At 47.5% G+C, this 27,500-nt stretch overlaps 2 protein-coding genes across 9 annotated transcripts in view; both read left to right on the top strand.

The window, feature by feature from the left end:
- rock1 (Rho-associated, coiled-coil containing protein kinase 1) overlaps positions 1-5,460 on the top strand; it is a 47,200-nt gene extending 41,740 nt beyond the window's left edge. Inside the window, exons 28-33 of one of the 2 annotated variants that reach the window (XM_076973021.1) lie at positions 531-601; positions 753-841; positions 1,910-1,988; positions 2,081-2,342; positions 2,681-2,888; positions 3,914-5,460. In XM_076973021.1, coding sequence (XP_076829136.1) covers positions 531-601; positions 753-841; positions 1,910-1,988; positions 2,081-2,342; positions 2,681-2,888; positions 3,914-3,917 — 713 coding nt within the window. In that variant the 3' untranslated portion in view covers positions 3,918-5,460. The other variant, XM_076973020.1, reaches the window with a different exon arrangement.
- Positions 5,461-11,538: 6,078 nt separating this feature from the next.
- The window catches only part of greb1l (GREB1 like retinoic acid receptor coactivator), a 58,320-nt gene continuing 42,358 nt past the window's right edge, over positions 11,539-27,500 (top strand). For 2 of the 7 annotated variants that reach the window (XM_076972457.1, XM_076972450.1), the window contains exons 1-2: positions 11,543-11,683; positions 12,026-12,125. The gene's annotated coding sequence lies outside the window, so the exon portion shown is untranslated. The other 5 variants (XM_076972452.1, XM_076972451.1, XM_076972456.1 and 2 more) reach the window with 5 other exon arrangements.

Raw genomic sequence — 27,500 nt, 5'->3', positions numbered from 1 at the left:
CCTGTACCAGCGCTCACCTTAGACACGCCCACATCTACACACTTGTACCAGCGCTCACCTTAGACACGCCCACATCTACACACCTGTACCAGCGCTCACCTTAGACACGCCCACATCTACACACCTGTACCAGCGCTCACCTTAGACACGCCCACAGCCCAGAGCAATAATCTGCTCCAACTCACATGAATATTAATGGTGTGTGTGCGCAGGTGTGTATGTATATATGTGCGTGTGTGTGTGTGTGTGTGTGTATGTGTATGTATGTGTGTGTGTGTATGTGTGTTTGTGTGTGTGTGTGTGTTCTCTGCTCCAGAATACTGCTACAGCGCTCGTGCCTTGTGGTGACTGAGAGTCTCACTGGCTGGCATGTGACTGTTGAAAATGATTCTGATTGGTTATTCCCAGCATACATTTTGTGTTTGTGCCCCTCCCCCTTGGCTGAGTTTGAGCTGACTGCATGTGGACCCATGGGCGGGTCTTACTTCAGTGGGCGGGGCTTCACCCTCTCCTCTGGTTTGTGTCCACAGACTCGAGGCTGGAGGGGTGGTTGTCCATCCCCAACAGAGCCAACATCAAACGCTACGGCTGGAAGAAACAGGTGAGGCCTGAACGTCCTGCAGGGGGCGCAAGACCCTTAACCCAGTACATCTCCTCCTTACCTGTGTGTGTGTGTGTGTGTGTGTGTGTGTGTGTGTGTGTGTGTGTGTGTGTGTGTGTGTGTGTGTGTGTGTGTGTGTGTGTGTCTACAGTACGTTGTGGTGAGCAGTAAGAAGATTCTCTTCTATAATGATGAACAAGACAAGGAGCAGTCCAACCCCTCCATGGTGCTGGATATAGAGTGAGTGTCCACACTCATCCCTTCAGTATAGTGTTTGGTATTCTTCACTCATCCCTTCAGTCTGGTGTTTGGTATTCTTCACTCATCCCTTCAGTCTGGTGTTTGGTATTCTTCACTCATCCCTTCAGTCTGGTGTTTGGTATTCTGTCCACGCTCATCCCTTCAGTCTGGTGTTTGGTATTCTGTCCACGCTCATCCCTTCAGTCTGGTGTTTGGTATTCTGTCCACACTCATCCCTTCAGTCTGGTGTTTGGTATTCTTCACTCATCCCTTCAGTCTGGTGTTTGGTATTCTGTCCACGCTCATCCCTTCAGTCTGGTGTTTGGTATTCTGTCCACACTCATTCCTTCAGTCTGGTGTTTGGTATTCTTCACTCATCCCTTCAGTCTGGTGTTTGGTATTCTTCACTCATCCCTTCAGTCTGGTGTTTGATATTCTGTCCACACTCATCCCTTCAGTCTGGTGTTTGGTATTCTGTCCACACTCATTCCTTCAGTCTGGTGTTTGATATTCTGTCCACACTCATCCCTTGAGTCTGGTGTTTGGTATTCTGTCCACACTCATTCCTTCAGTCAGGTGTTTGGTATTCTTCACTCATCCCTTCAGTCTGGTGTTTGGTATTCTGTCCTCACTCATTCCTTCAGTCTGGTGTTTGGTATTCTGTCCACACTCATCCCTTCAGTCTGGTGTTTGATATTCTGTCCACACTCATCCCTTCAGTCTGGTGTTTGATATTCTGTCCACACTCATCCCTTGAGTCTGGTGTTAGTCATCCCTTCAGTCTGGTGTTTGGTATTCTTCACTCATCCCTTCAGTCTGGTGTTTGGTATTCTGTCCTCACTCATCCCTTCAGTCTGGTGTTTGGTATTCTTCACTCATCCCTTCAGTCTGGTGTTTGGTATTCTTCACTCATCCCTTCAGTCTGGTGTTTGGTATTCTGTCCACACTCATCCCTCCAGTCTGGTGTTTGGTATTCTTCACTCATCTCTTCAGTCTGGTACCCCTCCAGACATGAATGTTACTGGTACCCCTCCAGACATGTGAGAAATGCCTTGTGTCTCTGTTTAGCAAACTGTTCCACGTGCGTCCTGTGACCCAAGGTGATGTGTACCGCGCAGAGACTGATGAAATCCCCAGAATATTTCAGGTTGGTTCTTACTGAACAAGCCTCACATATAAACGAGCATGAGGGAGGGGGAGGGGCTACATGGGAACCACTGGTCTTGTTTCTCTCCTCAGATCTTGTATGCAAATGAGGGTGAGTGTCGGAAGGAGGCGGACCTAGAGGCGGCCCCCCAGGGAGATAAAACCAACTGCCTGCCCCATAAGGGTCATGAGTTCATCCCCACGCTCTACCACTTCCCCACTAACTGTGAGGCCTGCTCCAAGCCCCTCTGGAACGTCTTCAAGCCTCCGCCCGCTCTGGAGTGCCGACGCTGTCACGTCAAGTGCCACAAAGACCATCTGGACAGGAAAGAGGACGTCATTGTCCCCTGCAAAGGTGAAGCTCCGCCCACACTGTACTGGCCTTCCAAAATACACTGAAAGATTTCCTAGGGTAACAAACTCGGTCTATTTCACTGTTAATCAGACGAGCAGCTCACTGACGGCTCTCACCAACACGGCCGTCCTTCTCTTGACACGCACGGCACGGAGGGTCATTTTTCAGATCTAGTTGAAACAGAATTATTAGCCATATGTCAGCTGACCCTGCCATGACCTCTCCTAGCCAAGACGGGGAGCTGTAGGGTCCAGGGTTCATTCAACATTGCAATTTTGAGTGCCCGTAGATGCTGGGTGTGGGTGGTTTGTTTATTTTTGTCACGCTCTCTCCCGCAGTGAACTATGACGTGACGTCGGCGCGGGACATGCTTCTGCTAGCGCTGTCGCAGGACGAACAGAAGAAGTGGATTGGCCACCTGGGCAAGAAGATCCCCAAGGCCCCGCCCCCCAGCTTCACGCGCGCCTCCCCTCGCACCATGTCGTCTCGCTCCGTTGCCAACCAGTCTTTCCGCAAGAATCCCAAAAACCTCTCCGGCAAGTCCAGGTAACTCCGCCCAGCCCGGGGCCACGCCCACATGGGGGCCGTCTCAGTGTAATGCATAATGCTCACCAGCAGTGGATTGGTAGAGTACTTTAATGTGTTTATTTTCTATGGTAGGACGGGTGGAGTCTGGCTAGGGGTGGCATGGGTGGGGCTAGAGGCTCATAGGGGTGGGGCTAGTGAAGGAGGCGGGGTCTGGGGTGTGGCTAGGGCCACCAGCAGGGGTGGAGTAGGAGGAGAAGGGTGAGGTACTGCAGACGGGGTGGGATGGGTGGAGGCGGTGTAGTGTCCTGACGGGCTGTGTCGTGTCCCGTTGTGTTGTAGCAGGGCGCAGTCCAACCTCCACGCTGCAGACACGTCGTCCAGCTCCTGCTGACGGCAGCCACACGCACAGGAGCTCCGCCCCCTGCTTCCTGACCACGCCCACTCTTCCTGCACTCTGACTGGGGGCTTTTAGGGAGGGAGGGTGTCACGTTGTCGTTTGGCAAGTCTGAGAACATGGTGCAAGCTTTTTAAGGCCTGGAAAATAACACTCGTAACAGTGCCACCTGCTGTTAGGAAGACCACATCAGCCCGACCAGGTGGCTGGTGTAGACAGATTGGAACAAATACAAATTTAATAGCAATAAGCTCCTTTTCTAATGCATAAACGGTGCCTTAAAAAGCTTTTGTGACTGGTTGAAGTGAATGACGGAGATGGAATATGGGGTGTGTTGTGAACAGGACCCTCCGTAATCATCCTGTTTATCAACGTGCTCATGTCTCGCCTGTGATCGGCTACGTCATGATCTCTTCACTGTAGCACTTCACAGGAAGGTGTGTTCTTTCCCTGGAAGTGTCGACCTAACACGCTTCTGCTCTTTACAATTCTGTGAAATTACACATTCAGAACAGGCCAGTTGGCCAGCTAAGAGCAGACGTGCTGTGGTGTGGCACGACTGATCTGGGTCTGAACACGGGGACATGCGTTGGGTTCAGTGTGTCTTACTGCGGCTCCTGACCGTGGGACGTCTGCTCTTGTCTTCCAGCTAACCACCCCATTCTTCTGAAACCTGGGACTCGGTTAGGACTCTGTACCTCTCACAACCCCAGAAAATCACACAATTAAACCTTTAAAAACGTTTTAAACTTGTATGTATATGAATAAAATGGAATTGGGCCCAAGGTTCAGTTTGGACGGTGGGTTGGAGGAGGTGGCTGGGTGAAAGGGATCGGGGTGGATCGGGGTGGATCCAGCAATCACCGGATGGGTGTGGACCCTGCAGACCCTCATCTCCACAGCACCACTCCTCCCAACCTCCAGGGGGCGCTCAGACATCTTTCTCCACTTGGGATGGAAACTCTGGGAGGGTGTTTCATTACTGTGGGCTGTCTTCTCTGGGACAATCAGGTCTGGCCTGCAGCTCCCCCCGGCCGGCGTGCGTCTGAGGTCTTCGGCCCCGAACACCTGCACACGGGCAGTGATCAGCCTGGAGAGCAATACTGGGTACTGAGTATTAGAACATCCAACATGGGCTTTGTTGATGCTTCTGTTGGCCTTGTTCTTCAGGAACATGTGAGATCATTACAATCTATGCATATTGTTATTATAATAATGGTTGTCATTATTGTTATTAAGTTCTCCCAGCCATGAGAATACCATTAGAATGGTTTAAGAAGAATTCTAAAAATTCACAGAAAACAATGTTTTTTTTATTATTATTTTTGTGTTCATTGGGTACATTATTTCTGTAATTGTTTTATCATATGTTTTGGTAATGTATTGCCTTACCATTGATTCATGGATGAATGGGTGAAAGGACGAACCATACGTTACCAATGTAAAACTGCACTGTTTGATTTGTAAGTTATTTGTAGAGAACTGAACTGGTGTAGTTATTCCCCACCCTAGTGCCTTCCTGTCCAGGTAACATGACTGCCATACCCCCCCCCCCCCCCTCCACACAAACAATGCACAACTGTGTCTCTCTTCTATTTTTAAAATACAAAACAAATGTATAATCCACATTGTGGTTTTATTGGAAGCCTGTATGTTGAGTCAGAGTGTCTAATGTTAAATGCGTCTGAGTAAACTCTGTGGGTTTGATGTCCTGTGTGGACGATGTGCTGACATGAAGGCTGGGTGGTGTGACACACACACTCACCCCAGATCAGCTCCTCCCAGCTGTACACAGTGGGATGCAGTGGGATCTGAAGAAGCGTAACTGATCTCGCATCAGCTCATTCAGTCTGAGTATTTTCCCTCCTCTAACACACCTGCTGTAGAGATTTGCTGGGTTCTTCCCAGGGACCCAGTTACCTGCAGCTAAGGAGATGTTCTGGATTCTGATCTTTCCTTCATAGCATTCCCATCATCTAGGCAATAGCAAGGTCCTCGGTGCAGGGCTCCTCTAGACACTCTGCTCCTGTGTACCTGAGACAACGATCATCAATACCTCCGATATTCCAGATGGTTTTCGCACTCTGCTATCAGTTCATAAAAGCACTGGAACTTCAAGGCTGACATGTCTCAGAGGACCTGCATGGTAAACTGATGGATATGTGTTAATAAACATTATCTTTACCACCTACCAAATCTGTAGTCCGAGCATTTCCTGTGCAGTCACCTGTCCTGTCTCCTCACCCGTCTTTAACGAGGGTCTCCTGTCTCCTCACCTGTCTTAACGAGTGTGATGTCTCCTCACCTATCTTAACGAGTGTGATCTGTCCCCTCTCCTGTCTTAACGAGTGTGAACTGTCTCCTCACCTGTGTGCTAACGAGTCCTGTCTCCTCACCGGTCTTAACGAGTGTGATGTCTCCTCACCGGTCTTAACGAGTGTGATGTCTCCTCACCTGTCTTAACGAGTGTGATCTGTCTCCTCACCTGTCTTAACAAGGATCTCCTGTCTCCTCACCTGAATTAACGAGTGTGATCTGTCCCCTCACCTGTCTTAACGAGTGTGAACTTTCTCCCTACATGGATGTATACCCTACATGTCAGTGAGTTTCTTGATCTCGTCTCAGTACCACATGAACACAACGTTCCACATCTTAGGCTCATTCACACACAAATTTTGCAACCTAGCAACAAATTAAGATTGTAAGCTATAGGACTTTAGTAACTGAACGTTTTTGTAGCATTTAATGAATTTATCTCCATTTGTTTTCTTTTGGAAGATTAATAATAAAAATAAATTAATAAACATTTTATTTTTCAACATTGAACTGAATATCTTAAAATACCTATTCATAAAGCAAGAGGCCCACCAGGCTGACCGGTACGGTGGTTTTATTTAAGACACGAACCCTAGCTGGTCCTGGACTAAGAACAGTTCTCAAAATAAACATGTCCTACGCCAACCAGTGTAGTCGGCTAGCAAGCTCTTATTGCTAAGCAACACTACATGCTGACAGCATTTTGGAACAAGGATGCAGTAAATGGTTAATACCAACCTAGAGCTATCAAATACCAGACCTGTTACCAGGTACGTCCTGCTGCCTAGATACCAGACCTGTTACCAGGTACGTCCTGCTGCCTAGATACCAGACCCGTTAACAGGTATGTCCTGCTGCCTAGATAGACCTGTTACCAGGTACGTCCTGCTGCCTAGATAGACCTGTTACCAGGTACGTCCTGCTGCCTAGATACCAGACCCGTTACCAGGTATGTCCTGCTGCCTAGATAGACCTGTTCCCAGGTACATCCTGCTGCCTAGATAGACCTGTTACCAGGTACGTCCTGCTGCCTAGATACCAGACCCGTTACCAGGTACGTCCTGCTGCCTAGATACCAGACCTGTTACCAGGTACGTCCTGCTGCCTAGATAGACCTGTTACCAGGTACGTCCTGCTGCCTAGATACCAGACCTGTTACCAGGTACGTCCTGCTGCCTAGATACCAGACCCGTTACCAGGTACGTCCTGCTGCCTAGATAGACCTGTTACCAGGTACGTCCTGCTGCCTAGATACCAGACCCGTTACCAGGTATGTCCTGCTGCCTAGATAGACCTGTTCCCAGGTACATCCTGCTGCCTAGATAGACCTGTTACCAGGTACGTCCTGCTGCCTAGATACCAGACCCGTTACCAGGTACGTCCTGCTGCCTAGATAGACCTGTTACCAGGTACGTCCTGCTGCCTAGATACCAGACCCGTTACCAGGTATGTCCTGCTGCCTAGATAGACCTGTTCCCAGGTACATCCTGCTGCCTAGATAGACCTGTTACCAGGTATGTCCTGCTGCCTAGATACCAGACCCGTTACCAGGTACGTCCTGCTGCCTAGATACCAGACCTGTTACCAGGTACGTCCTGCTGCCTAGATAGACCTGTTACCAGGTACGTCCTGCTGCCTAGATACCAGACCTGTTACCAGGTACGTCCTGCAGCCTAGATACCAGACCTGTTACCAGGTACATCCTGCTGCCTAGATAGACCTGTTACCAGGTACGTCCTGCAGCCTAGATACCAGACCCGTTACCAGGTACGTCCTGCTGCCTAGATACCAGACCTGTTACCAGGTACGTCCTGCTGCCTAGATAGACCTGTTACCAGGTACGTCCTGCTGCCTAGATACCAGATCCGTTACCAGGTATGTCCTGCTGCCTAGATAGACCTGTTACCAGGTATGTCCTGCTGCCTAGATAGACCTGTTACCAGGTACGTCCTGCTGCCTAGATAGACCTGTTATCAGGTACGTCCTGCTGCCTAGATAGACCTGTTACCAGGTACGTCCTGCTGCCTAGATAGACCTGTTACCAGGTACGTCCTGCTGCCTAGCTACCAGACCCGTTACCAGGTACGTCCTGCTGCCTAAATACCAGACCCGTTACCAGGTACGTCCTGCAGCCTAGATACCAGACCCGTTACCAGGTATGTCCTGCTGCCTAGATACCAGACCCGTTACCAGGTACGTCCTGCTGCCTAGATACCAGACCCGTTACCAGAAACGTCCTGCTGATCTGTTGTAACCTTGGTTACAGTGTTCCCACAGTTTGGATTTGTGAGTGATCCTATCGATTGGTCGATATATCGATACATTAATACTGAACGCTTTTCAACTGTACAATTCTTAAGTGCCATGTGAGTTCAGAGATTGTGTGTGTGTGTGTGTGTGTGAGTTCAGTGATCTCGTGTGTGTGTGTGTGTGTGTGAGTTCAGAGATTGTGTGTGTGGTGTGTGTGAGTTCAGTGATCTTGTGTGTGTGTGAGTTCAGTGATCTCGTGTGTGTGTCTGTGTCTAAAGCCCGTTACCCTGGAGACCCTGGGCATGGGGCAGGCTGCAGCTGCTCCATGACGATCACCACGGTGACACTCGTCACCCGTTGCTAGGGCGTCACACAGCTGCACCTGTGAGTGGGGACGTTACCTGTGAGTGGGGACGTTACCTGTTGGTGGGGACGTTACCTGTTGGTGAGGACGTTATCTGTGAGTGAGGACGTTATCGGTGAGTGAGGACGTTATCTGTGAGTGAGGACGTTATCGGTGAGTGAGGACGTTACCTGTGAGTGAGGACGTTACCTGTGAGTGGGGACGTTACCTGTGGGTGGGGACGTTATCGGTGAGTGAGGACGTTATCGGTGAGTGAGGACGTTACCTGTGAGTGAGGACGTTACCTGTTGGTGAGGACGTTACCTGTTGGTGAGGACGTTACCTGTGAGTGAGGACGTTACCTGTGAGTGGGGACGTTACCTGTGAGTGGGGACGTTACCTGTCGGTGAGGACGTTACCTGTGAGTGAGGACGTTACCTGTGAGTGAGGACGTTACCTGTTGGTGAGGACGTTACCTGTTGGTGAGGACGTTACCTGTGAGTGAGGACGTTACCTGTGAGTGGGGACGTTACCTGTGAGTGGGGACGTTACCTGTGAGTGGGGACGTTACCTGTGAGTGGGGACGTTACCTGTTGGTGAGGACGTTACCTGTTGGTGAGGACGTTACCTGTTGGTGGGGACGTTACCTGTTGGTGGGGACGTTACCTGTTGGTGGGGACGTTATCGGTGAGTGAGGACGTTACCTGTTGGTGGGGACGTTACCTGTTGGTGGGGACGTTACCTGTGAGTGAGGACGTTACCTGTGAGTGAGGACGTTACCTGTTAGTGCTCCACAGTGCTAATGCCATTTTCACCCTGCTCACAACATCACAGCTGCAGTATTACAGCTGTGTGCCGCTTACAGCTGGCTGGCGTTACCCTGACACTGACTTCACTCAGCGTCTGGAATAACGTCTTATGGTAGGATTAAGGAGACAACACGCCACATTCGCCCTGAAGAGCCGAGACTACAACATGTACACACACTGCTCGTTTTATCTCACACTCAAATATTTAACAAGTCTCATTGTTGTCCTGATAAATATATATTGCTCCACTATTAAAGAGTCAGTGTACATACATGAAACACTTTCAACCATCATAACACTGGACACGTTGTTCAGCTGAACAAATTGAAAAAAATATCCTTGTTGCTTTTTAGGAAAATAGTGGCATTAATTGCTTGAGTTGTCTGTTATTTACAAACTGGGCCTGTACACACTTAATGTCAGTGGGCCCCTATGAATGCCAGTAAACAAGGCTAAATGGGCCCCTCTCCCAACTCGGGCCCTGGGTAGTCAGGTCCACTTTTCCCCCCACTACCACGCCCGTGGTGCTAACCCTAACCCTGGTGTCTGGATCTGGGGTTTTTTTATTCACACCCACACATCAAACATGCAAACCTCACACAACGAAATGTTCCAAGTGTTAAAACCAAATAATTTGGTTATTGAGGTTATTGATAAATCAACTGGGACCAAAATACAAACACACTTTGTGTTTGATGGGTTCTGTATTTCTACATTTGGTGTGAGCATAAGTTAATGTCAAAACGAGGTTATGTTTTGCGTTTCTGTTCAGAGCTGAAGGACTTTGTCATTTTTTGAATGCCATTTTTTTATAACAAGACCAGAGATTTATGAAAAAAACCTTGAATATGTTTATCTTTAAACAAATCGCTCATTTGGAAATCCTCTATTTCATAGCATTATATGGAAGTTGAAGGTTTCAGTGCGTGGTGCTGGTTTTGAGCACATATAAGGGAACCTCTGAGGAGTGACCACTGGGTGGCGCTACCAGTGTGTAAATGTGCGTCCGTACTTTCTACAAACCTCTGAAGGTGGCGTCCGCGTGCACTGGTCGGTTTACAGGTCCGTGTTCAAACACACACATGCACCCAGTCGAGTGTCTTGACTCCAGAAATCAAAAATCTTAGCGGAGAAAAGCTCCAGGGGACACGGGTGAGGTCTGATTATGTGGGAACTTCTACCACTGCAGTTAGACAGTGGCATCTGACTGGCCCATCCACCTTTAAGTCCATATATCAGATGATGTTTACTTATCACAGTGTTCATCTCTTTCCTGAAACCCCGTGAGAAGCGGAGGAGACGTGGCACTAAGTCGCGGTCCTTCGCCACCTGGACTGGATCAGAACCGGGACATTCTCCTGCAGCTGCAGACATGAGCGCAACGATCGCTGTTTTACACTTGGAGATGTTTCTGTGTTTTGATAACATGACACGTTTCTAAAATTTCACTGAAATTCAGACTCCATTCAGGCATCGCCCTCCTTTTAACGTTATTGTTTCTGCTCACGTGCTTTTATTATGTAATTTTTAAATGTTTATTTGTTTTTGTTAGCCTGTGTATCTTACGATGTCGGTATAAGTATTAAATCCTAAACTAGACCACTAATCTGACCTCTCCTACTGTAAATCTGGTGTATGGTGTCATATTTTAATCACGGCACACTCAACTTTTAGCCAAGAAAGCCGAAGTGAATATGCGACTACGTTAATATATGGCATTACTGCTCATGCTACATATTACGTCTGTTCGTGTGTGTGTGTAAAGTGGTCGTGTGTTTGTAAAGTAGTTGTGTGTCCGTGTGTGTGTAAAGTCGTGTGTTTGTAAAGTGGTCGTGTGTGTGTGTGTGTGTGTGTAAAGTGGTCGTAAGGGTACCACACAAACGCAAACTATGACAGTAGTGTTGTGATAACGATGCTTTGCGTCCTCATTCATTCACACACGGATGTTTGATTTGATTTTTGCCGGTTCTGAATCAGGTGGGCACTGTTGGTTTGGGAAAACTCTGGTAAACTCGGGATTCGCTGTGTCTCCAGGCGTCGTATTAATTCGACCCTTCATAGATGAAGTCTTATGATGTGTTCAGAAATCAGACGGCAGTATGTAATTATCAACTATAGTCAAATTAGTCTAAGTCAAATTTATTTATATAGAGCTTTTCACAACACACGTTGTCAAGCAGCTTTACAATCGTATGGGTCCAGACTAACAAGCTGGCCCAGTAGTCTTAACTGTAAACACCAGGGCTTTTATTTGGTTCTGTTTTGTTTTTAATCGCCTAAATGAAAAGGAATCTGAGGAAAGAGCCGTTTGGAAATGGGTCGCTCGTTAAATGATAAAATGTCCGTTTAAAAAGGTCATTATAAAAAACAACTCAATAAAAATAAAATGTTTAATAATAATTAGACGACTTTTGCTATTCCTTCACCGTTCATTGATTTATTCCTACTGTAATTACTCACACGCTTTTCAGGGTTTCCTTTATTTATTTCAAATGGGCTCCTGTCCGGTCTACAGGGGCTCCCACACGTTTGCTCGCAAGTCTCCAACACAAACGGCGCATACCGTTAGATCTTTGACGTCATGCCAGTGCTCCTACCGCCCGGGCGCGAGAGGAACATCAGGACAGAAGCGCCTGAGTCGTTTGTGGGACAAACAGTGAGTCCTGGTGGAGACGGAACCGCTCCTGCATCACGCTCGTTGGTGAGTCGCTGTTCTCCTCCACGGTATTATAATGTATAATGTTGCTCAGACTGAACACAGCTGCTTATATGATCCATATACATGAAAGCGTTACTAGTGTGTGGTGTATCTACAGCGCCTTTTGTTGTAAACCTTACGCGATGCTTGGTGGATTCACCCTCTCACATTTAAGACGAGAAATCTGGTAAACCTCGTCAATTCCAACCATCTCACATGATTAGACGCTGTTTTGTGTGCAGGAGCGTGTTCACATCTCAGGTCAAGTCCAGCCAGGTTTTTATCTGTATGAACAGCCAGTTGTCAAAAACACTCGCGTATAATAAATATCTGATTTTGCCGCAGATGTTCGTGGCTCGTAGTGAAGTGAGTCCATGTGGTGTGAGTTCAGAACACGTCCTGCAGCTGGTGGGAAGGTTTACTCGAGGATAGTCCAGTTTGACAGGTAATTTACTGTGATTAATACCCACATAAAACCGTAGGAGGGCAAATGCGTACGGTACGTTTAGTGACCTGTCAGATAATGAAAGATACTAAAGGTACATTAGTGCGTGATCCCGCGAGTCACACTACACTCTATATTAATGGTGTGGTGGCGCAGGGTCTTTGTAGCACATGTAGTTTTGTAGGTGAACTCGTAGGGACTGTGACTTCTCTTCGCCGTCACACCAGTTTAGCCTCTGCGTTGCGGTTCCGATGGGATGGGTTTGTTTCTGATGGGACGGGTTTGGTTCCGATGGGACGGGTTTGGTTTCTGATGGGATGGGTTAACCCCGCAGAGCTACAATACCGTTCTTAGTAGTTTCACAGAGAGTAATGCGAATTTGTAAAGGCGCTTGTCTCTTTAACGGGTTTGCTCTTCCTCCTCACGTTTTAAATGCTTGTGTTTCTATTTTTATGTGTGTGAGCATATTAGCCTATGAAGGACATCTGTGTTATGACTGTGCCATTCTGTATTTTTTTCAGGAAAATACAACTGGACTCCGTGTTAAAATCCACCATCATGCCTTACCTTCTCATTATATAACACATTTGTGAAATTATTCATCTTTACAATAGCTCGTTAAATTGTCTTATGGAAACAGCTGTTAAGGGTTGGCCAGAGTTCGCTAGTGCAGTCCTGGTGTGTGCGCTTTTATTAGTGTGGTCTGAGAACTCGTTAGTCTCGACCCTTTATGAACAGGGCAGTGGTGGGTCTACCTGGATCTGCCATTCCACTGGACTAAGTCTAGTTTTAGTCCTATCCACTGGACTAAGTCTGGTTTGGTCCCATTCCATCGTGACTGCAGCTCGTCCTGCCCTGATCAAGACCCCCCCCCCCCCCCCCCCAACAGAATCAGCCCACTACGTCCTTTATGGCCTCTAACAGTAGAAACTGTCCTACACTAGGTAACACATCATTGTTTGAGGCTAAAAAAACGTCCTGTTCCCATTTTAAACAGATTGCGTCTCTCGGAAACTGTCTGTCTTCCTCTCAGGTGGGTAAGACATGCTTGTCTGTCTCTCTCTCAGGTGGGTAAGACATGCTCGTCTGTCTCTCTCTCTCAGGTGGGTAAGACATGCTCGTCTGTCTCTCTCTCTCAGGTGGGTAAGACATGCTCGTCTGTCTCTCTCTCTCAGGTGGGTAAGACATGCTCGTCTGAAGCGGTCCTCTCTCTCCGAGTCATCGTAACCCATAACGCTCCATGTCTTACCCCCTGTCCTCCCTCGGGTCCTTGTGCTAGCGTGGCGTCTGTGAGGAGGCGGAGACGTTGGTCAGCAGCTGCAGATGTGCTGTGAGATTGACCTCAGGGTCTGATCCTATGCTGCTGCCGTGGCAACGGCCCGAGCGGCCTTGCGCTCGGCACTGGCTCGCGGCTGGTCGGAGCGACCCGGCGACCTTCTCTGATAGGCCGAGGGGAGACAGGATGTGTGCTGGGAGGCCTCTCACTGGTCAGTGCAGCTGATCGAGCGTGTGGGGCAGGGATCTCAGAGACTGACCATCTGCCCTCCTGGGGGTGAGTGGGGGTGGATGTGCTGTGTGTTTGTCTTTGTTTGACCAGAACAATTGGAAGGTAATGTGAAGATAACAACAGCCTTCCTAACATGGCCAACATCCAGCACCCTCCCGCCGACTGTAGGGAAACATCTCTATCACTCTCTGTCCTCCCTCGTTCCTTTCTTCCTTGTCTTCACATTCATCTGTGTTTCCTCAAACCTTTCACATCAGCCTCATTTGAATTCCTTTTCTGGGGCAGAAGGAAACGAATCATTTCCTCTGAATTAATGCTATCAAATCTCATTTGTAAAGTTTACACTGAATCTCATTTCAGAATAATTTGGCTGTATCACATATCTGAATCATTTATGAACTGAATCACATATCTGAGTCATTTATTAATTGAATCACATATCTGAATCATTTATGAACTGAATCACATATCTGAGTCATTTATTAATTGAATCACATATCTGAATCATTATGAACTGAATCACATATCTGAATCATTATAAACTGAATCACATGTCTGAGTCATTTATTAATTGAATCACATATCTGAATCATTATGAACTGAATCACATGTCTTATGGGCCCTTCTGCTATTGGTTCACCCCACCCTTCTCTTCTGTTTACCTGCATTTTATTTCTGTGTTGATTGTATTTTACACATGACTAAAGTTTTTTTTTGCTATATCATACCATTTTTTTTTAAATCACCGAACACATCCTAGTTTAATTTGCAGTGTATTTGTGCTAATCCATGTCTGCATGTCATTGTGTAGTGTAGTGTGTAGTGTGATTCATACTTGTCACGATTCATCGCTGTGTCGTGATTCATACTTGTGTTGTGATTCATACTTGTGTCTCGATTCATCACTGTGTCGTGATTCATCGCTGTGTTGTGATTCATCCTTGTGTAGTGATTCATCCTTGTGTAGTGATTCATCCTTGTGTCGTGATTCATCGCTGTGTTGTGATTCATACTTGTGTTGTGATTCATACTTGTGTCTCGATTCATCACTGTGTCGTGATTCATCGCTGTGTAGTGATTCATCCTTGTGTAGTGATTCATCCTTGTGTAGTGATTCATCCTTGTGTCGTGATTCATCACTGTGTTGTGATTCATCCTTGTGTCGTGATTCATCCTTGTGTAGTGATTCATCCTTGTGTAGTGATTCATCCTTGTGTAGTGATTCATCCTTATGTCGTGATTCATCGCTGTTGTGATTCATACTTGTGTCTCGATTCATCCTTGTGTCGTGATTCATCACTGTGTCGTGATTCATCACTGTGTCGTGATTCATCGCTGTGTCGTGATTCATCCTGGTGTTGTGATTCATCCTTGTGTAGTGATTCATCCTTGTGTCGTGATTCATCCTTGTGTCGTGATTCATCACTGTGTCGTGATTCATCCTTGTGTCGTGATTCATCACTGTGTCGTGATTCATCGCTGTGTCGTGATTCATCGCTGTGTCGTGATTCATCGCTGTGTCGTGATTCATCGCTGTGTCGTGATTCATCGCTGTGTCGTGATTCATCACTGTGTCGTGATTCATCGCTGTGTAGTGATTCATCCTTGTGTTGTGATTCATACTTGTGTCTCGATTCATCCTTGTGTCGTGATTCATCACTGTGTCGTGATTCATCGCTGTGTCGTGATTCATCGCTGTGTCGTGATTCATCACTGTGTCGTGATTCATCGCTGTGTCGTGATTCATCCTTGTGTCGTGATTCATCGCTGTGTCGTGATTCATCGCTGTGTCGTGATTCATCGCTGTGTCGTGATTCATCGCTGTGTCGTGATTTATCGCTGTGTCGTGATTCATCCTTGTGTCGTGATTCATCCTTGTGTAGTGATTCATCGCTGTGTCGTGATTCATCGCTGTGTCGTGATTCATCGCTGTGTCGTGATTCATCGCTGTGTCGTGATTCATCCTTGTGTCGTGATTTATCACTGTGTCGTGATTCATCCTTGTGTAGTGATTCATCACTGTGTCGTGATTCATCACTGTGTAATCCGTTCTCCAGTTCTCTTCAGCTGCGTCTGTAATGAACCTCATGTCATTCTGTGGGACTCTGATGTGTTGAGCAAGTTGATGGGTTTGTTGCTCTGATATCAAAGTGATCATCTTTCATCTGTGTTTGTCGTTATATTAGACTGCTGGACTAATTCTCATTTTAGGTCTGCCGTTACCACGGTAACTGTTTCATGGTCTTTCCTCAATAGCAACCCTATTTCCTCAAGCAAACTCTTTCTCTGCTTCCTCAACTCTCCCTTCTCCTCCACTCCCTTCTCCTCCACTCCCCTCCTCTCCTCTCCTCTCCTCTCCTCCTCTCCTCCACTCCTCTCCTCCCCTCCTCTCCTCCTCTCCTCCTCTCCTCCTCTCCTCCCCTCCTCTCCTCTCCTCCTCTCCTCTCCTCCTCTCCTCTCCTCTCCTCCCCTCTCCTCCCCTGTATTGATCTGTCCCTATTAGAATAAACCCCCCCCCCCCCCCCAGAAGAGGTGTTCTTATAATGAATCATCAGTGTCCTCTCTGGCCTGTTATGTGTGTGTGTGTGTGTGTGTGTGTGTGTGTGTGTGTGTGTGTGTGTGTGTGTGTGTGTGTGTGTGAACAGAACAGCCCAGTAGAGCTGAAGCAGAGAAGAGTCTAATATAAACCATATTGATTATCCATAATGTCAAGAAGGCGTGTGTATTTCTAATATTCAGTATTGATCTTGGTAACAGGACAATCTATCATAGAAGAGTAGAGAGGAGCCAATAAGCATATAGTTAAACACCATTATGTTCACAAACATGCACACACTCAAATGTGTTCACAAACACGCACACACTCTAATCAAACTGCAGTGCCGTGTTCACACTGAGCTGAGCTCACCTCCTTCCAGTAAAGACACCGCAGGTTGATCTGAAAACAAAACACAGGTAGACCATGTAAAGCTGTTGAAAAGGACATAACGCACTGATCACTCTCCTCTCTGCTGTGATGCACACCATCTCACACCAGCTCACACCAGCTCACACCATCTCTCACCCGTCCAACAGTGAGTCTACCTGTACAAACAAGTTTTAAATAGCCCAGTTTTAATTAGCCCAGTCAGGAGAATCTTGTGAGTTTGTAGTTATATTGCTGCCAGCATAATTTGTAAAAGAATGTGAAAATACATGTGTAAGCACTGAACGCACTGTGGTGGTGACACATTGTTCTTTAATCGCGGGTTTGTTGACCTTCTTTTCGTTGCTTAAGGGACACATTCCAGCTGACAGTAGTGATGGTGAGTGTGTTTGGGCGGGGGCAGTTCAGGGGGAGGAGCTAGCACAGAGACAGAGATCATCTTCCTCTCTGCCTTGACATTGGGCCTTGTTGTGACCATGGTAACGCAGTGAAGGTCAGAGGTGGGGGTGCCACTGGTGTGAGGGAGACAACACGCACCTGTTGAGTTGGAACTCTTCCATCTGTCACAGAGACCTGGGACTGTAGGCTGGGGGGGTCAGAGAGGCCTGGGTCTGTAGACCTGTTTGTTGGGCAGGTTTTTGTGGTGGTCACTAGTGGTTACCTGCTGGTGCTTATACACTGGTTTTCAGGGAGCTCAGAATCGGCTTCACATGTCCCCATCTCCACACACCATGTGTGTGACACAATACACACCATAGTCCAGGAGATCACACTATACCACATATCACCCTTCACCATGAGTTTGAGCTGTGATTATCTGAATTTGAGCTGTGTTGATCTGAATTTGAGCTGTGTTGATCTGAATTTGAGCTGTGTTGATCTGAATTTGAGCTGTGTTGATTTGAGTTTGAGTCGTGTTGATTTGAGTTGAGTTTGAGTCGTGTTGATTTGAGTTTGAGTCGTGTTGATTTGAGTTTGAGTCGTGTTGATTTGAGTTTGAGTCGTGTTGATTTGAGTTTGAGCTGTGTTGATTTGAGTTTGAGCTGTGTTGATTTGAGTTTGAGCTGTGTTGATTTGTGTTTATGCTGTGTTGATTTGTGTTTATGCTGTGTTGATCTGAGTTTGAGCTGAGCACTTGGTCACGTCCGGTCTAGAGCTCCAGAGCTCCTGCTGTGTCACTTCTTGCTGACCCCTGAACACCATCTGTTTCTGTTTCTTAAACCCTGTTTCTCACCAGCTCTCTGTGAGTCGTAAACTTGGTGATGAGTCTTACAGCTGAGCCCCCCCCTCCCTTCCCCCAGGGTCAGAGGCCTTGCGGTGAAGGTTATCCTCCTCCACCTAGAGGACGGAGTTTACCACAGCGGTCAGTACACGCCCTTTAACCGCACCCCCCACCCCCACCCGAGGGCCCTGGGAAACAGCGATGACCTCTGACCCCCAGAGCCCCTCATGATTGCGGCCAGGACCTGTCGGGCTTCCGCCTGGGTGCCTGTAAACTTTTAACCTGTTCTCTTTTTTTTTTGCCTTTACGGCAGGTCAGGAATGCGTGGAACTCTGTAGCCTCCCAGGCAACATCAGATCTGACTATGCAGGAAATGTTGTACACTGCATTCATCCTTGGGGCTTTATTTATTCGTCTGTGCTGTCACAGGAGAATGTGGGTGTTGTAATTTATTACGCATCTTTGAGTTCTACACGACCAGCTCTGGTTTCAGGACAAGGCTACACTTCTAATACAATAGACATTGCACATACGGTCATTTCTCATTTTTAACTTGTTAATTGCTCCATACATGGCCACTAGCTTTAGGTGGGCCAAAGGAGATTCCACCTTTTTAATGTAACACTTTCTAGGTTGTCATCTTGTTATTCCAAGGTTTGCTACCCTCAGTGTTGGACTGTGGTGCGACCCTCATGAGATCATTTCTCTCAGTGGTAAAACCACAGAGTTCACCTTTCTGTATATGTAGACTAGACCCTTTACGGGGTCATCTCTCTCTGTTGTGGTTGGACCCTTTACGGGGTCATCTCTCTCTGTAGTGGTTGGAGGTTCATGAAGTCATCTCTCTCTGTAGTGGGTGGAGCTTCATGAAGTCATCTCCTACCGTATTGGTAGAATCCTCATGATGTCACCACTCTGCATTAGTAGAACTGTTGTGAGGTCACCTCACCATAGTGGTAGAACCTTCTCTTTATAGTATTACAAATATCTAATTTAAATTTTTTTTGTCATACATTTATGACTTCTTTGTAAGTAATCCTTGGGTTAAGGTTAGAGTAATGCTGATATATTAGGGCGGATCATTTTTATTGTCATTATGACAACATCTCCCTGTAGTAGACTCTTATGTGGTCATCTTTCTGTGGTTCCATGTCACAGTTGAGTTGTAGTTCCTGTCTCTCAGAAAACAAAAATATTTGACCTACATTTCTGAACAAGATTATTTAACATTCTGTTTATTGCATGAAATCCTGCAAGACAGAAGCACTGTGGCCCCTACAGATCTGCTGTATCAGACTGTTTGGTCAGACAGAGCGAGAGGCTCTGGTACGTCACAGGTGTGTGTGCTGGGAACCGTGTGAGTTCTGAGTGTGTAGCGTGTTCTGAAGCTTCCCAGAGTCGTATCAGGCCTGAGTGGACGGGGGGCGGGGGGGGGGGGGGCAGCACTGGCAGGGGAGTTTGACACTGTTACACAACTGAATTAGTGAAGCTCGTCTCACAAAAGAGCCCCCCCTCTCTGTTTCCCCTCCCTCCTCCCTTTCTGAAGTTTGAGGTCAGGGGTCAGTGACCTTTCACTTTTGTTTGCATTGATTCTTTATGTGGAGGGGGGGGGCAGCTCTTTGCTGGCTGTTTGACATCAGCTAATGAAGCTTTGTGTGTGTGTGTGTGTGTGTGTGTGTGTGTGTGCGCGTGTGGGTGTGGGTGTGTGAGTGCGTGTGTGTGTGTGCGTGTGTGTGTGTGCGTGTGTGTATGTGTGCATGAGTGCGTGTGTGTGTGTGTGTGTGTGTGTGTTTGTACTTCTCTTCTTTGCTCGGCTGCTGCCTTTGTTTATTGTATAGTTGTGGTTCTAAAACTAGGGACTGGTAGCTGTAGTTGTAGTTCTAAAACTAGGGACTTGTAGTTGTAGTTCTAAAACTAGGGACTTGTAGTTGTAGTTCTAAAACTAGGGACTTGTAGTTGTAGTTCTAAAACTAGGGACTTGTAGTTGTAGTTCTAAAACTAGGGACTTGTAGTTGTAGTTCTAAAACTAGGGACTGGTAGCTGTAGTTCTAAAACTAAGGACTGGTAGCTGTAGTTGTAGTTCTAAAACTAGGGACTTGTAGTTGTAGTTCTAAAACTAGTGACTGGTAGTTGTAGTTGTGGTTCTAAAACTAGGGACTGGTAGCTGTAGTTGTAGTTCTAAAACTAGGGACTGGTAGCTGTAGTTGTAGTTCTAGAACTAGGGACTGGTAGTTGTGGTTGTAGTTCTAAAACTAGGGACTGGTAGTTGCAGTCATGGCCTGGCGGTTAGGGAACTGGACTTGTGACCGGAGGGTCGTGGGTTCGATTCCCAGACAGGCCATGACTGAGGTGCCCTTGAGCAAGGCACCTAACCCCAACTGCTCCCCGGGCGCCGGGCTAGGGCTGCCCACCGCTCTGGGCACGTGTGATCCACAGCCCCTAGTAATCACTAGTGTGTGTGTGTGTTCTGACTGCACAGATGGGTTAAAAGCGGAGGACAAATTTCGATTGGGGTGTAAAAATCACAATTGACAAAATATGGCACATTTCATTTTTTCATTTCATTGTAGTTGTAGTTCTAAAACTAGGGACTGGTAGTTGTGGTTGTAGTTCTAAAACTAGGGCCTGGTAGCTGTAGTTGTAGTTCTAAAACTAGGGACTGGTAGCTGTAGTTGTAGTTCTAGAACTAGGGACTGGTAGTTGTGGTTGTAGTTCTAGAACTAGGGACTGGTAGTTGTGGTTGTAGTTCTAAAACTAGGGACTGGTAGTTGTAGTTCTAAAACTAGGGACTGGTAGCTGTAGTTGTAGTTCTAGAACTAGGGACTGGTAGTTGTGGTTGTAGTTCTAAATATATTTGGTGAGTTTTGGGTACTTTGGGGGGTATTTGGTGGTTTAAATTGTGGGAGGGGGGTGGTATTTGGTGAGTTAAATTGTGTGGGGGGGTTGTGTTTGGTTGGGTAAATTGGGGTGGACGGTATTTGGTGGGGTAGGTTGGGGGGGTGATATTTGGTGGGGTAATTTGGAGGGGGGGTATTTGTTGGGGTAAGTTGGAGGGGGGGGGGCTATTTCATGATGTCCTTTGGCTCGTGTCCCTTAATTCCAGATAAACAAGTATTGATTTAAGGCTTAGAGGAACTGAAACTAGAGCCCAGACGTTTACTGACTGGACTCAGCACACTCTCACACACACATTTACACATTCTCTCTCTTTCTCTCTCTCTCTCTCTCTCTCTCTCACACACACACACACTTACATAAAAAGACTTGGAGGCCTCCAGAGTAATTTCTGCTCTTGTTTATTCAGACAGTTTCAACAAATACACCCTCATGGACTTTATCAGCAATACATTTCAAGGTTTACTTGCTTTTTGCTGCATTTGTGTTTTCACATTTGTATTCACATATTTGTATCCATTAATGTCAGTGAAATCATTCATCATTTCAATATAAACCAATTTTATGACATGCTGAGAAGGTAATGAGCAAACATCAGTTTGAATGTTACGGTTTGAACTGTAAAAGACCTGAATGGTAAAGACGATCATCCAGGAGAATCTGCTGAAGAAGATTCAGCTTTTGTGGGTGGAAGGAGAACTTCCCTGTGTGGTCATTACTCCACTGGCACACACACACACACACACACACACACACACACACACACACACACACACACAGGCCTCGTACAAATCCAGAGAGTTCCAGAGATTTCTGGGATTCTTGGAAGCGCTGGTTAGACCTGACGGATGTGCTGCAGAGTGGGGAGGTGGAGTGGGGGTGGAGATGGAGCAGGCCTTGAACTGGGCAACACACACCTCCCGCAACACACACCTCCCGCAACACACACCTCCCGCAACACTCACCTCCTACAACACGCACCTCCCGCGACACGCACCTCCCGCGACACACACCTCCCGCAACACACACCTCCCGCAACACTCACCTCCCGCGACACGCACCTCCCGCGACACTCACCTCCCGCAACACTCACCTCCCGCAACACACACCTCCCGCGACACGCACCTCCAGCGACACAAGGCCTTTTTTTAGCGCACTGTTTTGTCGTGACCCGAGTTTAGAGACCAAATGTTTCAGTTCTCTGGGTTTCAGCACTCTGGTGTCCGTTTTCATTTGTTTGCCTTTGTTCATGGCACGTCCCACACACACAAACATGACACTCACACACTTGCACAAAAACACACACTCACACACACACACAAGCATCTGCACCTCAAAGTCACTGACATATCAAGCTGCCAAAACATAGTGTGTGTGTGTGTGTGTGTGTGTGTGTGTGTGTGTGTGTGTGTGTGTGTGTGTGTGTCTTTGTGCGTGATAGATTGTGTGTGCCTTTGTATATGTGTCTCTGAGTGTGTGTGTGTGTATCTTTGTGTGAGTGTCTCTGTGTGAGTCTGTGTGTGTGCGTGCGTCTGTGCATGCATGTGCTTGTGTGTGTGTGTGTGTGTGTGTGTGTGTGTGTGTGTGTGTGAGAGAGAGAGAGAGAGAGAGAGAGAGAGAGAGAGAGAGAGAGAGAGAGTGTGTGTGCCATAGACCATCACAGTATGTTCAAGGCCAGGGTGACCAGGACCTAGCCCAGAACTAGATGTTCCTCCTGACAAGGGAGGTAAATGGGAAAGAGAGAGGGAGAGAGAGAACAGGGGAGGGGGATAACCACAGGGGGGGGGGGGGGGGGGGAGGGAGGGAGGGAGGGAGGGAGAGAGAGAGAGAGAGAGAGAGAGAGAGAGAGAGAGAGAGAGAGAGAGACTTGTACTTTGTATCCCGTCAGCTTGGCTTGTTTCATTTGTTGGAGGTGTTCACTGGATGCTTTTAACATGCGTTTTTGAATTTGTTTGAGAGGTGTCTGAGTTCTGAGCAGCGTGTGCTGTGAGGGACATGTGAGCGTGGACAGGTCCACTACTACTTCCTCACTTGTGTGTCTCTGTCTCCTCAGAGTCTCTGAAGCCATTTGGCGTTACTGATGCTGCTGAAATGACCACATAGCATACCTAGAGCAGTCTGATAACACATGACAGTGCATATATAGAGCAGTCTGATAATCCCTGAAAGAGCATACCTAGAACAGTCTGATAACCCCTGACATAGCATACCTAGAGCAGTCTGATAACCCCTGACAGTGCATATATAGAGCAGTCTAATAATCCCTGACATAGCATACCTAGAGCATTCTGATAACCCCTGACAGAGCATACCTAGAGCAATCTGATAATCCCTGACAGTGCATATATAGAGCAGTCTGATAATCCCTGACATAGCATACCTAGAACAGTCTGATAACCACTGACAGAGCATACCTAGAGCAATCTGATAATCCCTGACAGAGCATACCTAGAGCCGTCCGATAATGCCTGACAGAGCATACCTAGAGCAGTCTGTGCATATATAGAGCAGTCTGATAATCCCTGACAGAGCATACATAGAGCAGTCTAATAACCACTGACAGAGCATACCTAGAGCAGTCTGTGCATATATAGAGCAGTCTTATAATCCCTGACAGAGCAATCTCAGAGCCATCTGATAATCCCTGACAGAGCATACCCAGAGCAGTCTGATAACCACTGATGGAGCATACCTAGAACAGTCTGATAATCCCTGACAGAGCATACCTAGAGCAGTCTAATAACCCCATGAAATAGCATACCTAGAGCAGTCAGATAAGCCCATACATAGACAGAGCATACATAGAGCAATCTGATAATCCATGACAGAGCATACCTAGAGCAGTCTAATAACCCCATGAAATAGCATACCTAGAGCAGTCAGATAAGCCCATACATAGACAGAGCATACATAGAGCAATCTGATAATCCATGACAGAGCATACCTAGAGCAGTCTAATAACCCCATGAAATAGCATACCTAGAGCAGTCAGATAAGCCCATACATAGACAGAGCATACCTAGAGCAGTTTCATAATCCCTGACATGGCATTAATTTTATGGCTATTAAAAAATGTCAAAAATAAAAGGACATTTTGTCTATCCCTAACCCAGAGACTGAAGCAGAGCGTGAGCACTGAACCAGGGTCTGGACACGTGCGCTGGGTGCACTCATCCGTAAGATGTGGGAAGCTGATTTGTGAAAAAAAATGTATCACCTGCATCTCTCAGATTCGAGCTTCATTAATTAGAAGCTTATACTAACGTGTGTGTGTGGTTGGACTGACTCTCTTTAAGACCCAGAGGATGTCCTGTGTCCTCTCGTCCAGATAAGAAACAGGGCAAATATTTACCACAGAGGGGGAGGGAGGCAGAGGCGTGAGCTCTGAAGAGCAGTAATCCTCAGATAAGCCCACATGCCCCGCCCCCTTGGCTAGCTCCTCTCACTCTGTTCCTGAAAGGCAGAGCTCAACCCTAACCCTAAACCTTAAACTCTACACCCTAAACCCTAACACTTACCCTGAGCGCTACAGCAGCGTGGCCTCTGTGTTCAACCAACCCACACTGTGGTCAAAAGCAGGTCAACACGTGCATTCTAATGTACCTAAACGCACACAACCAGGAATAGAACTCATCCAGAATAGAACTAATCCAGGAATAGAACTAATCCAGAATAGAACTAATCCAGGAATAGAACTGTCAGACCAAAAGACTGGGTGTGAGTGAGGGAGATCACTCCTGATCCTCCCCAGCTCCTGGAGACCACCAGCTGCTCCTGAATCCTGGCTACAGCGGGGTGTGTGAGGCCTGCCGTCCGGGTCCCGCTGCCGTCTCGTCAGAGGGACGGCGTGCAGGACGTCTGCTGTGGGACTGGGGACGGTGCCTCACACTGCTCACGACAGCTGCACTGATGAAGCTGTGATCAGGACTCGCTCCCCCTAATTCCGCTGTGCTGACACTTTTTCCCTCGCATAAGAATGGTGTGTGTGTGTGTGTGTGTGTGTGTGTGTGTGTGTGTGTGTGTGTGTGAGTGAGTGAAGCACAATAGCTGAGCTCCAGCAGGCCTGACCAGGCCTGTGTGTGTGTGTGTGTGTGTGTGTGTGTGTGTGTGTGTGTGTGTGTGTGTGTGTGTGTGTGTGTGTGTGTGTGTGTGTGTGTGTGTGTGTGTGTGTGTGTGTGAGCAGATCAAGTCTGCCTTTGTCGCATTAAGACAAAGAGACAAGAACCAGGGCTTCTCCATGGCAACAGAGGATTTAAAACATGGACTCTATCGCCAGGGGCAACAGGCCCTGGTTAATCAGTGTGGGACACTGAATCCCTCCCCAACACACACACACACACACACACTAGGTGCCTGAGGTGGGTAAGAGGGGTATGATGGATCTAGTTGAGCGCTCGGTTAGGAAGTGTGGGGGGGGGGCTTCCTCAAAGCTCCTCATTGTGTAGCTGTCGGTCAGGTCCTGAGGTGGTCCCGCGTCTCCTCCCACAGGACAGCAGGCTGCCTGGAGCCGTCACTCCGTCCCGCATGGAGAAGAGCCAATGTTCGGGACGACCACGGGCCTCCTGGGAACGCCAGGGAGTGCGAGAGTGTTTTCCTCTGGAAGGAAGTGGAAGCTGTTTTGTTTTCTTTTATCTAATTCATGGGACATTTGGTGGTTTGGTGGGCGGATCTTAGCGGAGTGTGAGGATCTTCAGTGTGTGTGTGTGTGTGTGTGAGGATCTTCAGTGTGTGTGTGTGTGTGTGTGTGTGTGTGAGGATCTTCAGTGTGTGTGTGTGTGTGAGGATCTTCAGTGTGTGTGTGAGGATCTTCAGTGTGTGTGTGTGTGTGTGTGTGTGTGAGGATCTTCAGTGTGTGTGTGTGTGTATGTGTGAGGATCTTCAGTGTGTGTGTGTGTGTGAGTGTGAGGATCTTCAGTGTGTGTGTGTGTGAGTGTGAGGATCTTCAGTGTGTGTGTGTGTGTGAGTGTGAGGATCTTCAGTGTGTGTGTGTGAGTGTGAGGATCTTCAGTGTGTGTGTGTGTGTGAGGATCTTCAGTGTGTGTGTGTGTGTGTGTATGTGTGTGAGGATCTTCAGTGTGTGTGTGTGTGTGAGTGTGAGGATCTTCAGTGTGTGTGTGAGTGTGAGGATCTTCAGTGTGTGTGTGTGTGTGTGTGTGTGTGTGTGTGTGTGTGAGGATCTTCAGTGTGTGTGTGTGTGAGGATCTTCAGTGTGTGTGTGTGTGTGTGTGTGTGTGTGACACGGATCTGCAGAGCGTGGTCGCCACAGCGATGATGGATGATGCGGCAGAAAGGGGAGGGACTACAGCAGGAGGTGTGTCTTGACCTTTGGTGACCCCTGGTCACCTAATAAGTCGATCTGATAATAAAAGACTCACATGGCTTACAGATCTGTTTCCTGTTTTATGTGCTGCGTCACACTGACCTAAAAAAATACGTCTACTGGTGGATTAGAAGAGCAGATCGGTCATGATTGTGTGTGTGTGTGTGTGTGTGTGTGTGTGTGTGTGTGTGTGTGTGTGAGTGTGAGTGTGAGTGTGAGTGTGAGTGTGTGTGTGTGTGTGTGTGTGTGTGTGTGTGTGTGTGTGTTCACACTTTTGAATCTTGATGTTTGATGCCAAACCTGAAGCTCACAATCACTGGAAAACATCTTTAATCTTCATCTCCATGGTGACCATGAGTTGCCACGACATCCTTTTCCCCAGAGCAGATGAGCGTGGGCAGAGCTGGCGCCTGGCGACCCCTCCGTGGCCCATCGCCGTGGAGATGAGGCCCAGACTGGCCCAGCTGCCCTGTGTGCTGTAAAATGCAAAGCGGAGTTCATCCACAGGTCTGTGGTGACTTTACAGCCCTGTGTGTGTGTGAGAGTGTGAATGTGTGTGTGAGAATGTGTGTGTGTGTGTGTGTGATTGGTGAATATTTGCAAGAGGTGTTTGGATTTCAGTGAAGTTCAATGTGGATAATGCACACAATGGTCACTCCCAGAATATCTAGAGCTTTTTTGCCGAAAGTGTGACTGTGTGCAAAAATTGAATTTCTGTTGCAGTTTGCAAATGTGTATTAGCAGCGTGTGTTGGCACTGTGTGTTATTGTTAGCTTCCAAACATCTGGCCCAGCTTCTGAGCACCAGGTGGACCACGTTTAGATGGACCCTGAAGAGAGAGCCTTTGGTTTCTGAAATTAGGTTTGAGTTCTTTGTCCCTGAAATTAAGGTCTGAGTTCTTGGTCTCTGAAGTGTAGATCTGAGTTCTTTGTCCCAGAAGTGAAGGTCTGAGTTCTTGGTCCCTGAAATGAAGGTCTAAGTTCTTGGTCCCTGAAGTGTAGGTCTGAGTTCTTGGTCCCTGAAATGAAGGTCTAAGTTCTTGGTTCCTGAAGTGTAGGTCTGAGTTCTTGGTCCCTGAAATGAAGGTCTAAGTTCTTGGTTCCTGAAGTGTAGATCTGAGTTCTTGGTTCCTTAAGTGTAGATCTGAGTTCTTGGTTCCTGAAGTGACGGTCTAAGTTCTCCACCCCTCCACTGCGCCACCTTCAGGATTTGCTTCTCCTGGTTAGGTGTGACAGGAGCTCATTCAGACATAAATGGCTCAATGTTTTGTCCTTGAGTGCGTGTAGCAGTGTGCGTCCTTTTGGCTGGGGTGAGGGAGGCCCTCTGTGATGCGCCGTGTGTGCTGGGGGACGGTAATAAATCACTCTGACCTTTTGTCCTGCCTCAGGATTTAGTTGAAGGTTAAATTCCTTGTCCCTCAGATCTGTACAGCAGTCTGGGCTGAACTCACACACAGCTCGTAACCTTTAATGAGTGAACGTTACAGTCCCTTACAACCCTACACA

The sequence above is a fragment of the Brachyhypopomus gauderio genome, chromosome 14, assembly GCF_052324685.1.
Source record: "Brachyhypopomus gauderio isolate BG-103 chromosome 14, BGAUD_0.2, whole genome shotgun sequence".
Taxonomy (NCBI): Eukaryota; Metazoa; Chordata; class Actinopteri; order Gymnotiformes; family Hypopomidae; genus Brachyhypopomus; species Brachyhypopomus gauderio.
Note: the sequence above shows the minus strand (reverse complement) of the source record. Positions and strands in the feature narration are given on the sequence as shown.